General features: G+C 42.0%; 2 protein-coding genes across 2 annotated transcripts; both read left to right on the top strand.

Annotated features, from left to right (window-relative positions):
- The first annotated feature begins 2,270 nt into the window (after positions 1–2,270).
- si:dkeyp-51f12.2 (uncharacterized protein LOC100151460 homolog) lies at positions 2,271–7,917 on the top strand. Its single transcript, XM_042221369.1, has 2 exons — positions 2,271–2,971; positions 5,106–7,917. Exons 1-2 carry the CDS (start codon positions 2,658–2,660, stop codon positions 5,347–5,349), a joined length of 558 nt encoding a protein of 185 aa, XP_042077303.1. The 5' UTR covers positions 2,271–2,657; the 3' UTR covers positions 5,350–7,917.
- A 963-nt stretch (positions 7,918–8,880) lies between these two features.
- On the top strand, positions 8,881–12,328 carry si:dkeyp-51f12.3 (uncharacterized protein LOC107988041 homolog). The gene is made up of 3 exons (XM_042221371.1): positions 8,881–9,321; positions 9,491–9,825; positions 11,166–12,328. Exons 2-3 carry the CDS (start codon positions 9,563–9,565, stop codon positions 11,323–11,325), a joined length of 423 nt encoding a protein of 140 aa, XP_042077305.1. The 5' UTR covers positions 8,881–9,321; positions 9,491–9,562; the 3' UTR covers positions 11,326–12,328.
- The last annotated feature ends 1,626 nt before the right edge of the window (positions 12,329–13,954 follow it).

Raw genomic sequence — 13,954 nt, 5'->3', positions numbered from 1 at the left:
ATAGCAAAATTAAAAAGCTAAAATTGTAACAATTACACCTTTTAAAATAAAAGCTGACCTATATCTGAATACATTTTCACAAGCATGCGCTTAGCCAGCTATGAGGCCACCAAGGTTCACAGTGTGGTCTTTTTTTAATTCATTTTTTTAAATTTTATTTTGGAGTTTAAAATAAAAATTGAAGCCAAATGAAAGTAGACACTCAGTTTCAGATTATTTTTGGCATTTAGATTGGACATCCCTTTTTTTGGTCCTCTCAGCCATACAGCAAGTGTCTGTGAGCTCACAAGCCCCACACACTTGCTGTTCGAACTTTCTGTCTCTGAGGGGCAAAAAGATAGGTGGTGGACTTGATATGGCAGACTTGCAGATGTTAAGGCTTTTTTCTACAGTGGTCAAGATGGACAGATTAGAAATGTCATCGAGCCAGCTCAGGTTCCAGCGGTTTGGAGACAAAGTTAGAGAAGAAATGCTGAGATGGTTTGGACATGTGCAGAGGACAGATAGACTCGACAAAGGATGTAAAAGATGGAGCTACCAGCCATGAAGAGACGAGGAAGACCACAGAGAAAATGTAGTGAAGGAGGACAATGCACAAGATTGTGTGACATAAGAGGATGTGAGGGATAGGGTTAGATGGAGGCAGATGATCTGCAGTGGGGATTTAAAAGGAGCAGAGAAAAGAAGAAGGGGAAGGAGCTTAACAGCCAACTTTTAGACAGACTATGGCTAAATCTATCATCACGTTAAGTTTTAGGATGCATTGGTGCAAATGACTGGGATGTCTTCATAAAGGCAAATCAAGTAGCTTGTATTGTCATTTCTGATCTGAGTACCCTAACCTCATCTGAACCTCATCTGCTCCTGACAAATACCTCCTACAATATAATACCAGATTGACAGGTCTCAGTCCATAACAACAATCTAAAGGTCCAGGTGAAAATGGCTTGTTTATATCAGACGTCAAAGGACTATGGCCAGACTGCTTCAAGTTGATAGTCAGGCAACAATAACTCAAATTACCACTCGTTCCAACAATGATATGCAGCAGAGCATCTCTGAATGCACTTTACATCCACATCGAACCTTAAAGCAGATGGACTGCAGTATAAGACCACACCAGGTGCCACTCCTGTCAGCTAAGAATGGTAAATTGAGGCTGCAATTCAGGTACGCCAAAACTGCATTACATAAGTTTAGAAAGATGCTGCCTGCTCTAATGAGTCTTGATTTCTGCTGCTTTCATTCAGATGGTATGGTGAGAATTTGGCATAAATGACATAAAAGCATGAATCCATGCAGCATTGTATCATTGTTTTGGGCTGGAGGTAATGGTTTAATGATTAGGGCATTATCTTGAGCCCCTTAGTATAAACTGAGCATCATCTGTACACCACAGCCTGTCTAAGTATTGTTGCCATCCTTTAATGGCCACAGTGTCCCCATCCTCTGATGGCTACTTCCAGCAGGATAACATATCATGTAACAAATCCCAAGTCATTTCAAAATGATTTCTGGAACACAACAATAAGTTCAGTCTCGTCAAGTGGCCTCCACTGTCACCAGATCTCAATCCAATAGAGCACTTTTGGGATGTGGTGGAACAGGAGATTCCCATCATGGATGTGCAGCCAACAAATCTGGAGCAGCTGTGCGATGCTGTCATGTCAACATCGGTTAAAATCTCTGGAATGTTTCCAGCACCTTTTCCATAAAGAACTAAATTTACTCTTAAAGCAAAAGGGGGTCAAACATGGTGCCAGCAAGGTGTACTTAATAATGTGTCCATTATTAAGTTTACATTGGTTAGTAATTAACCCTGTAACAAATTCAGTAGGTGTTTTTCATCAAACTGTGTGGTAAGCAAAAATGGAAAATCCTCTTCCAAGTAATCTTTTTAAAAGGAAGCATCCTTTATATGTCACTCTAACTTGTTCAGGATCTGCTGCTGTGATGTGGATTGTTTCATAATGTGGAAAACATATTATTGTTACAGGATATAGGACTGAACTTGTGTCTATTTTACATCCAGTATGTCCATTTATGTTTAGAGAAGTGGTTTTGGCACTGTCTCTCTCTCCCTCTTACTCTCTTTCTCTCTGAAACACACACACACACACACACACACACACACACACACACACACACACACACACACACACACACACACAGGGCTAAAGTGGTACCCTTCAGACACATTAGACAGAGGGAGGGTGGGGCGCCAGTAAAGATTTCTTAATGGGCTCGGCCGCTCTCTCGTCCATCTGCCTTGATGATAAACACACAGCTACTCAACATTAGCCTGATGCGCCTCAAAGCAGTCGACATTTTATTTCTCTTTATTTTTCAACAAACTGTCACTTTTAGGACTTTTCCGCTGCTGGAGACCAACAAAGCAAGAACCAACACACATGGTGAATGATCAGGAGTATTTTATCAGTAATGGAGATGGAAATGACGGGATCAAAAGAGTAAAAATTAGGAGGAATTCCATGTCACAGGATTTCTGGAACTGTGGAGTAAATTTTTTGGATGCCTGGTCAGCGTCAGAGCGCATGGGGAACACACTTTGTGAGTCTGTTTATGTGTGAGTGACACTAACCAGCCGGTCACAGCCACACAGTAACCTCTGAAACCGTTAACAGTCCTGGAGAAGGATGCCTTCCCTGCATCATGGAGCAATCTTCACCGGAGCCTTCCTCATTGTGACTGGGGGGTCCACAGCCTTCCTGACTTCATCCCAGAGTCGCCTGCAGGCTTTCTCCCTCTGCTGTGTGGTGCTGGGGGTGGTCATGCTCATCCTTGGGTTATTTTGGGCTATGAACAGCAAAAGTGCTGCTAATTACAACCACAGCGAGTACGACCAAGAGTGCCCGCATTATTCGTACGAATACACCAACTACCCCGGCCAAGCCTACTTCACTTCCCCAGGGAATCGGTTCCCAGAGTCCCAGTCAGTGTTTCTGCCCAGGTGGGTGAAAGAAAAATAAGCTCAGTTCGTATTATTAGATCTGCTTTTGTTGATCTTGTTACCATAAACTAGAAATTATGAGTCCAACTATTCATAGCAGGTTTTCTAAACAAACAAAGAAATGAAAAAAGACATTTATTTAATCCAAAGAGTAGATCTTATCGTGAGACAGTTATCTACACGGCTAATGTCTGCTTTGTCTTGTTGTCCACTTCCCAGTCATCCATGTCCTTTTTGGACAGAGGCATCCTTCTATACAATTAAATGTCAAAGAGGCTTAAATACAATGACAGTACATTGTCGTCTATTCTAGACACACCCTTTTTGTACTGTTTTTTAATTTAATTTTAGCCAAAAAGCACAAACAAGGTCGAATAAATCTAAAGAGAAAGAAATGACATCTTTCACACTGATGACTGTGAACAACCTTGCAAAATACCCGATTACTTTAACACCATAAAGACATGATAGAAAATGGTCTAAATAAAGTGACTACAAATTAAAAGAAACAGACTATTTGTTCTCAGGCTCTTTAGATGAGAAGACTCAGACTCCAGACTGGTGTCTGTAGCTAAAGGTACATTTAGAACCAGGAGATTAATTCAATTCAATTCAATTCAATTCAATTCAATTCAATTCAATTCAATTCAATTCAATTCAATTCAATTCAATTCAATTCTATTAGATTTATATAGCCCCACTTCACAACACACTCTCCTCAAGGTGCTTTATAGTGTAAGGTACAGACTTAACAAGAACACCCTACTGCCTGTTATAAAGACTATACATGTTGGTTACAGCTATGCTGACTCATGACTTGGCTGTGTATAAATATAATGGGTTTTTCCACTGAGAATAGTGTGTCTGTACAGTTTATGATAGGAGTGTTGTGGTTTGCTGCCTGTCTTTAACTTCTTCATCTATTCAACATATTAGCATACGCAGCTGTTCAGCCAGTTGTATCAGCGACATCATTAAAACCACTGCCGGGTGACATGCATTGCACAGATAATTTCCTTACAATGCAGTGTTTTTGGTGGGAAAACCCGAGTCCTCTGATTCATTTGCGTGTTATTTCCTCATTTTCCAGCCACCTAAAAGGTGCAGAACAAGCACACCTGGCAACAGTGATACACTGTTGCAGGACAGTGTTTCCTTAGTCCTAGACCTAAGGCTTGCATTGGTCTCCAACTTCCCAGATATAGATGCATTTAAGCATCCAAAGGATGGGCCAGAAGAAGCACTAAAAACCCAACCCATAATTATCAGGTTGCAAATGATCCACTACCCCAGTGCCAGACACCACAAAACATCCCAAGAGAAACTGTGTTCGAACTGAGGTGGGCCTATGGAGAACGTGCTTTTTCAATCCACCAGGGGATAAAGGAAGTAGCTTTAATCAGAATCAGAATCAGAATCAGAATACTTTATTCATCCCGAGGGAAATTACTGACTGATTAGTATAAGTACTTGTTTGCACTCTGATAAATGAACACGGAAGTCACAGTTAATGATGTTGGGCAACTCAAGGCAATTGTCTGTTTATTAAGATTTAATCCTACATCAAGTAAAGATCTACAATTAACCTGACAGAGAAATGTGTCTTGAAGGGGGTTGGTTGATGCAAAGTGTGTGCAAAATGTGCTACCTGCAGACTAACAGTTTCCCCGTTTATGTCTTTATGATGAACTAAGTGTCTAATTTTACATTTATACATCAGAAATGACAATATTCTGATCTTAGATGTCTCTCTCCAAGTATGAATACTTGTGTTGTGCAAAGCTTCAAATATTGCTTTATTTTAGAAAGTTATGCTATTTCTTTAATCAAGTATGGCTCAGGAATAAGGACCTTAGTGATCCAAAGGCAGCCAACCTGCTGCTGCTGTTTGATTAGAGGCGATTAGTGAAATAAACATGTGCAAGACTCAAGGCTACAGAGGTGACTAAAAAGCTTTTCATCACTTTAAACATGTCAATGTGACAATTAGGCCTCTGTTTGGCAGGAAGCAGCACTAGAGACAGTCTTGCATATCATCTCTACAACCCCTGATACCTCAGAATTCGGTAATACATATCAGTTTATGGTTACATGTGAATGATCTCACACGATGTCTTACTTTCTCTGAATGTAGGACGATGGAGCGCCACAGGCATGCTGCTCGAGGTGAAGATTTCGACTACCCCCCAATGATTATGGAATCTGGTGGTTTCAGTCCAACTCCTCATCCTCCTCCATGGCTGGGACCCCCACCTCCATATGAGGTTGCCATCAAGACAACATGTAGCTCCACACACCTGCGGCGTGCATACTCAGACACACACCTGGCATCAGAGCCCTTGTTTGGACAGTCAAGGGAGATCAGCTTTGAGGTGTGATGACTGGGGATCCTGCTCAGACTATGCTGTAGTTTTCTTTTCATAGTAACAAACTTTTTCACTCACTTGAAGCATGGGTCTTTCTTGGTCTTAGCATGCTTTCTGCAAGTTTCCTGTAATTTAAATTATGCAATGATGCTAAGGTTAAATGCATTGAGAGTATATATAAAAGGGGCTGAAGGGATGCCACACACTGGTTGCAAAGTCCCATTTTGAAGCCTCAACTTTAGCACAACGAGCACAAATAATTTGCTTAAAATGCTCCAAAAGGCACAAAACCTCATAGAGAGATTTAGATCAATGGAATGACTTGAATTATCAGAGCTGAAGCCAAACACCAAAGCGCCATCTGCTCACCCCCACCTGCAATAATAATTACAACTTTAAGCCTTAACGTGTACAGTTGATAAAAGGCGAGATTTAGAGATGAAGATCAAAACCGTCTGCTCTACCACGATGAAAACATTTACTTTTTCCTCTCATGTTCTCATATTTCATCAACAAGCATTTCAACATGGGAACCCCTCAGGTTTGGAGCCAGCCTTATGTAGTCTTTAAAGGAACTTCCATGTGGCTTCATTTTTCAACCCATGGTGTTGCCACTTGGTTAAATTTCTATCCATCATTGGAGGCTGGAGCTTATTTCAGTGGTCTTGGGACAAGAGGTGGGGCTAACACAAAGAAACATTAAGCTAAGATGCTTTCATAGTCTTTGGACTGTGGGAGGAAACCGGAGTACCAGGAGAAAACTCACAAAGGGAGGCACATGAAAAACATGCACACTCCACACAGAAAGGCACCAGCTAGATTCAAAACCAGGACCTTGTTGCTGCAAAGTAAAATCTGAATAACAGCACCATTGTGCTGGTCTTGGTTAAATGCATAAGATACCAAATTCATCTTTATTTGACCAAAATAAAGCACAAAGGCTTTTTAAACTAACACTGATATATTTATACACAAGAAATTCAATGCCAGGTCCTGTGGATGTGATGCAGGCAGTCACCCATCTATGCCTGGACTACCTAAATGTCTGGATCTTTTGCTGAGGAATTGCTCTCCATTCCTGGATGAGTGCAGTCTGCAGCTGCACAGTCGTCCATGGTTGTGGCTGCCTCTGTTCAACATGTTCACCCAATAGTGCCAATATTGCATTTTGTTGAGTCAAAATGTACACAAAAGTCATGGTTTTATGAGAGGCTACATGTTAGTTTAAACAGTAAATTCCAGCCTTTATGCTAAGCTTTCCCACACCAGAAACATTAAGCGCCATGGAGACTTAACGAAAAAGAAAACCTACAAAGTACTGGGAATGCTGTATTCATCATTTCTTTAAATTTCTGTTTGACTGATCTGGACAACTGGATAATCCTCCTCTGTGGGATGGGGATTGTGGCTTTCAAACAATGCAGATGTTCTCTGGGAATAGCAATCCTTCAGTTCATGTGCCACACATGTACTCATCAGCTCGGTGAGGGCAGGGGAACGATGACTCATCTAACCATATGAGTTTTTCCACTGCTTGATAGACCACTGCAGCTCACTGGCAATGCTGCATGAGTTTCAAGGGTTACAAAATGACCTATTGTGCCCTCACAGTTGCTGTCATTAGAAGGATCCCTTTGTGCGTTCGCATTTTTAAAACATTTTAACATGACTACTGTTGTTGTAATACAGTGCAACATGGAAATCAACTATTAGATGCCTTAAACATATTTCTCTTTAAGCATGTGACATTCAGGTGCTGTCTGAAATCTACAACTTTAAAGATTTGAGGAATGGATCAACCCCAAATGCCTTTATATGCTTTTAGTTTTTTAAATAGAATAAAAGTTAAACAAGGAAGTTAGGGAAAGGAGACTTTGAGCAAGAAAGACTTTTCAGAACAGTTCAAACTGGGAAGCAGAAAAGTACCCTTCTGTGTTTAGAACATATCAATCAAAGATAGTAAACTAGACAAAACTATGGTGTTAATCATGATTATGTTTGTGTCTTTTGTCTCTCCAAGTTCATTTTCATTCTATCGTAAAATTTAAAAAAAAAAAAAGCCCTGGATTTTTTTTCTGTTCTTGGTCATCTGCCGCGTATCAGACTGCTCGTCATTTATTCTTCACAGTTTATTATATTATAAACTACAGTGACATATGAGCACCTCTCAAACGGAACAGCTGGCTTCAGCTAACATGAGTCACAGGATCATGGTTGTCTCACCGTGTAGCTTGGAACTGTTTGTTTAGCTCTGAATATGCATGTATCTGCTATGCGCTTGGAAAAGGCAACTCAAGAGAGAACTGTGCATTGATTTCAGTCTCTGTGAGAGTGTGATTTCAACTTTGTTTAATAAAAACAAAAAAGCTGACAGTCTCAGATGTTTTGATTGTCTCATTAACCAGGAAAGATGACAGGATTTAAGGCTGTACTGCCACACTGCCGTGTAATAACTGAAAATAAAGCATTTAGCATTTTTTGGCAAGTATAAGCGTGTTTCCAAAATACTGCATTTATAAATGCAATTTGCAGACTTTTTTGTGTGATTGATACATTTGATAGAGAACAGATCAGAAAACAGACGAGCATATAAATGTATGTTGATGTGTTGTCTGATGGGGTTTCACTAAAACTATCAAAATGAATGTTTTTAATCTTTTAATCAGGAAACAGTGTTATCAGCCTGAAACACACTGGCTTCCCCAAAATGCCCTGTTTACATCACAGCATACTGGCTGAGAGCCACTGGTCCAACTTTCAATAAATCTTAATGCAGCTTGATGTTGCTGAGCTTTCAGCTGAGACCACTATCAATACCAGTGATTGCTTAGAGCAACTTTTACTCACACAGTGCTGCATCATTTGGCTCTCACCGTTTCTGTCGCACTGATACTTCCATTTAATCTGTTTGGAATCAAAGTTCAGTCACCCAACTGATTTATTCAGGGAATTTAATTATGACCCTAATCATTTATAAATAATAATACAAAAAAGAAGAAGAAAGAAAAATAAAAACAAACTTTTATTACAGGCTTGCAGGGTCCCCTCTTGCCATCATCCTGGGTAGTCTGACCTACCTACTTTCCCCCCATATCATTAAAGCCCCTGTTTCCAGGCATCAAGTAGGCCAAATTGGTCTACTTGGGCGGGTAGTTTCTGGCCCCTGGACTGCATGTTTGACACCCTTGTTTAAGACTTGTGCTTTAGGCAACAAGTTAGATCAAAGATAATGATCAGTAATGGAGCGATTACTAACGCAGTCGTGCGTCACGGAGCTGCATTTTCAGTTTCTTCCGAATCAATCATTAATAATAAGCCAGTCGTTTCCTCCACTATCAGCCTGTATTTCATTTGTAGGCTGTGATCATCCTGCTCCCCACCAGGCGCTTCTTCAGCTCGGCTTAATAGCCTACCCTATATATCTTGCTTTACGCAGAGTTTTATCGCCCAGTGTATAAGAGAGGGCTATAACTGTCTCTCTCTCTCTCTGTGTGCAAACAGCTTTACCAAACATAGGCTAAGTGACAATGTTCAGACCCAGTGGACGCCCTGCCCTCCATTCCTCGTCACCGAAACCCTTCCTAGTGAGGAGGGAAAAAACACACTTCCTCACAGCGCACGTCCCTGCTGCTGCTGCTGCTGTTGCTGGGGCCAGATGAAAGCCACACAGTATTCTTCAAGCATGCGACATCAGCTGCTATCCAACAGATTTTCGGTATCGTAATCGTTCCCCTCCAAAAAACAAAAACGGATATGCTTCTTCCGGGAGGGAATAAAGCAGAGACGCAGAGGAGCACATCATGAGAGAGGCGCCGCGGATTCTCAGGATATACGGACTGAACCGGATGGACTGCTTTCCCCACATTTTATTCACAGATCGGGAAACAGGCACACGTGTTAAAGTTGATGGCAAGGAGAAGAGTGATGGTCACACTTTCAGTCCACGCATTAGCTGAACATCTTCTCACCGCGACTTCCTATCAGGTAGAGAGGGGATCGATGTTTATCACAACGAGAACGCACGAGAGATCATTTACATGTTGCACGCAATCCGGTTTTTCCTCTTTAATTCGCTTTCATTTTGTAATGTTGCATCTGTGTAGTTTCTCTTTTGTAGTCTTGCATCTTAGCCTTTTTGTTTCTCTCCCCTCAGACAGGTTGTGGTTGAGGTGAAGGTACAGCTGTAGCTGGAAGAAGTAAACACCTTAACGCAGAAGCTCTGGAGATGTCGGTCCACCATGGCACGCTGCTTTGTCTGGGCGTGCTGATGATGACTGCTGGGGCGGTCATGGCCCTTGGTGGAGGGGTCCAGCCGCCAGGCCTGCTCTTTGGACTTGGGCTGCTCCTGGGATTGGGGGGCATAGGTCTGCTGGTCAGTGGACTCTGCATGGCCATGAAGAATCTTCAGATTGCTGTGCCTGGACACTTTCTGCTGCACCCACGGACAGGCACACGCTTCAGCCCACAGCAGGCTCTGGCAATACAAAGGTACCTACAGAGCTGAAAGAGACAGAAGCTCACAGTCGTTTGGACACAGATGTTCTTTTGTGGTGTTGTAATATTTTTATTTTTAAGTCTGAGGGATATCCTGGAGCAGTGGTTTTCAATACAAGTTCCATTTGTGATGATAAATTAGGAATAAGGACAACAAAGAACACAAGACATGCTTTTGTTTGTCGAGTGTAAAATATTTGATATTTCTAACGAAGATTAAAAAACACGGCAACTTGTGACAGCATCATAAGTCAACAATACTAGAAATCTACAGTTGTAGCAGCTCAGTAAGGCTGTGCTGAGTGTCAACGTCAGCATGTAAACATACTTATCATGCTTTTAGTCAGCAGGTATGTGTAACATGTTGACCATCTTAAATAACAGTGCTGTCATTAGTTTTTGCAGGAACTTGATAAGCCAGAGTTGGGCAAATGATTCAGCTCTGCTGATAACGAGAAGCGTGTGTGTATCAATTTATGTGCTAATCTGTCCAGTCTTTGTCGAGATTTTTATCTCAGAACTACAAATGGGCCTAATGATGGCACTAAAGGGGATTTGGTGGATTGTAAAAACTTTGCTAAAAGGGAGCAACATTATCTCAGGAAAGAGAAAAACTCTCTTTTTCTGTAATCCTGTCGCTATTCAGACTTCCCTTTCTCTGTTGCTGGTGACAAATGAGCACACTTCCAAACAATACACAAACACACCATCCAAGTGTCTTTTTGTTGAACAGATCTCTTTGTGTTAGTTTTAGTGTGCAGTCTGACATGCCAAGAACTGGAAAGCAACAGATTCTCTGATTATGTGCTGATTGTAGAAGTAGGTCATGGAGAAAACAGCAAACATGTAAATGTGGAGAAATGACTCCCCTTGGCACTGTCTGCAGTAATCTATGATAGCTTGCAAATTTAAACAAGATACAGTCTGGTCTTTGTCTGTGGAAGAGAGATGGCAAGAGCAGAGTTTTCATCATCAGGGCCTTTTCTCCCCCCAGACACTGACAAAACTCAGACTGATAAGTATTTCTAAACGCAAAGTAACGCTTCATTGTGACAGCGTACTGTCTGAGGGATTAAAGAATTCGGGGTTCTACGTGCAGTAATGTTATCTACATAATGTGTTTCCCAAAAGGAAGCGAACACCTGTAGTTGAAACACATTGCTGGAAAAGCAGTGAGATAAGAAGCAGCTGTGGAGTGTGAAAGTGTGAAAGGAGATCAAATGTAACCCACTAAAAGCATTTGAAGTGAAAAGTGAAGTAAGAGTCGACCACAGAGCTTTCAATTAATTTATTTTTGATAACTTCTCATTGGCTCTCTTTCTCCGCGTATTTAGGAGATTGGACAGAATACGTCGCGAGATGTCGGCGGACACTGTCAACAGGTCACCAGAGCCTGAACCCACCATGCCGTCCACCCCTCCGCCGTGGACCATGGAGCCGCCTCCATCCTACGACGCAGTGATGAAAAGCCAGGAGCGCAATGAACAGCTTTAAGCTCAGGTGGACATGCTAAATTCATGTCAGTGCCTTTTGTGTCCGCGGTTCTCCACAAGGACTTTGAAAGAACAGCCGGTGCTATCAGTGAACTCGTTGCAGCGGGACGTTTAGGTGCCTTAGCACAGACACGCTGATCCCAAACATAAGACAAAAAACAGCGACAGGCTGCAGCTGGTTAACAACTTAATATTTTTACAGACTGGGCCCCAGTTTGGCCTTTTTGTCTAATAACTATGTGTGTTCTGACTGATTGTGAAAGAAATTGAAATGATTACTACAACTGCTTTTACTCTTTGTACTAAGGGGGGGCTTTCTTGAGACCAACATGTTGTAGGCTCAACTTTTACAACCAAGTTCATGGATGGATTTTATTGGCCTGCATGAATTTATGTGACCTACTACTGTGGCTGCATGGCACTCTTCTCCACACGTAATAACTTTCTTTTTTCCCCCTTCTCACGGCTGCACAGCTCCTCTTTGTATCTGTAGAATATTCCAAAGCAAAGTGCCTTACCAAACAGCAGCAGAACCTTAACAGGGAAGTGTTGTTCATCACTCAGCTTTGTTTATACTGTTGTGATTTCACTATAAATGTGAGTGAATTATTAGCCACGAGGCTCCCTGCGAGTGGTGTTGCACTTATAAATGAGAGATTGTTTATTTTAAAAAGAAATTAATGCCAGAAAGGCAAAGAATGTAAATGTCTACATATTTAAAATCATTTCTAATCCAAGCAAACATAAATGTAGACTCAACTCTGTTCCCAAGCAGAGCTGTGAGACTCATTTTGCCAGCAGCTTGAGGCAAGGTGACTTACCAGGTACAAGTACACGCCTGCAATTGTATACCCGACTTGGGCAGGCTGTCTGCAGGCTGTAATAATCAGCAGAGTGGAACTCTAACTGAGTTTTCTCCACCCTCACCTTCAAGCCCTGAAACTGTACCAGACAGATTTTTTCCTTTCTGCGTGACAGGTGCCTCGCTTTGAGACAAGGCAGCAGTGCGATGGTAGAGGGGAAACCATATCGTTATGGACTGATAGTGGCCGGCCTGTGTGTCTTGGCAGTTGGCCTCTTCATCATGATGCAGGAGCGGCCACATGTTTTTGCTACTTTGTGCGTTCTGGGTGTCACTATGGTGTGCGCTGGGACTGTGTGGAGCCTCTGCCAGTGCTATCCTAAGGTATATGCTATGTGTGTGTGTGTTTAGTGGATAGAGAGACAGGAAATATGTGATTGTTGCCAAGAAGAAATAGATTTGGTAATGGAGATTGTGTGTTTATTAGGTCATTGTGGCTCATGAAATTCAGGAAAAAAGCCTAGAAAATATCATGGGTCCTGTGGCTGAAGATGAAAGGTACGCTCCCTAACACACACACATACACACACGCTCACTTTGTATCCTAATGGGCCACAGACAAGTGGGTGTTGACAGAGGCCTTAATGATTCCCTTTGGTCTGTCAGAGTAGCTCAGAATGCTAAGTGCCCATCGAGTAGTGGGTGAACATGGCGACAGCAGCGGTGTGTGTGGGCAGGCTGGTGCTATGGGTCTGCACTAAATCACTGTAGATATTCATTTTATTATTGTCCTGTTTGCTTAATGGAGAGAGGTTAGGAAAAGTGGAACAGAGGGAAAGGAAGAGCCACTAGACAAAAGGTTGGGACTGAAAGGGGCAGATTAGTTGGAAACTAGGGCTGAAAACCATTAATGCTGAAAAAAATCCTTGAGCCTCATTTATTCCAGCTGCAGTCAAGAAAAGAGGTTGTACTGTGCAACTCCTGCATGAGTGTTTGCAATTACAAGAGAGTTCTGCAGCCAGATAGAGACATGCATGCTCAGCGAAACCCTGTCTCTGATGCACCAAAAAAAGTAAGAAAATGAGGACAAAATACTGGAACCAGACTTCTATTTCTGTACCCCCACCCACCCAACCCCCACTCCTTCTGATTTAATTTTAGACACACTGAGGTTCTGCCAGGTTTCTGTGGCCATAAGCTGAGCAGCGTCAGACTTCTCCCAGAGACCCTGAAGAGTCAGTGTCATAGCTGTCCCACTCTGCATCTGGTCTGAGGGAGGGACAACACTACCAGAGGACTCCTCCAGGGTACCACACTGCTCTCAGGATAGTGAGGAGTCCCCTCGATGAATTTTTATACTTCCTTTCTGCATCGCTCACACATCTTGCTGTTTGAATGTGCCTTTCTTTTGTTTTCTTTTTACATCTAATGGAAGCAACTGACCATGTATCAGCGGTTTTGCACCACTTGTCATTGTGAAATGCTTAATAAAGCTAATTAAGTGTTATATAGTATTTCCAGAAGATGGCACTGTTTACTGTATGAAAGTATGTCTGTGTGTCTGTTAGACAGAGTGCAGCACTGCATTTATACGGTGTACAATAATTCATTTAAGACATTTTGGCCCCTCAGTGAACTTGTGCTCTTTTATAGCTGGATAAGCTATAAGCCTGCGTGATGTGACAAATCTCCATGTGTTTCTTTTCAAAACGCTTATCTACACTGCCTGTTGAGTCATTACTGCCACCAACTGTTGAAGAACAAAGTGAAACTGGTAGCAGGAATTTGTAGAGTTCTGCATGTCTCTCTTTGTGGATATGCTGTTTGC

This window comes from Haplochromis burtoni, unplaced genomic scaffold (genome assembly GCF_018398535.1).
Source record: "Haplochromis burtoni strain Fernald_Lab_line unplaced genomic scaffold, NCSU_Asbu1 Contig_65, whole genome shotgun sequence".
NCBI lineage: Eukaryota > Metazoa > Chordata > Actinopteri > Cichliformes > Cichlidae > Haplochromis > Haplochromis burtoni.
Note: the sequence above shows the minus strand (reverse complement) of the source record. Positions and strands in the feature narration are given on the sequence as shown.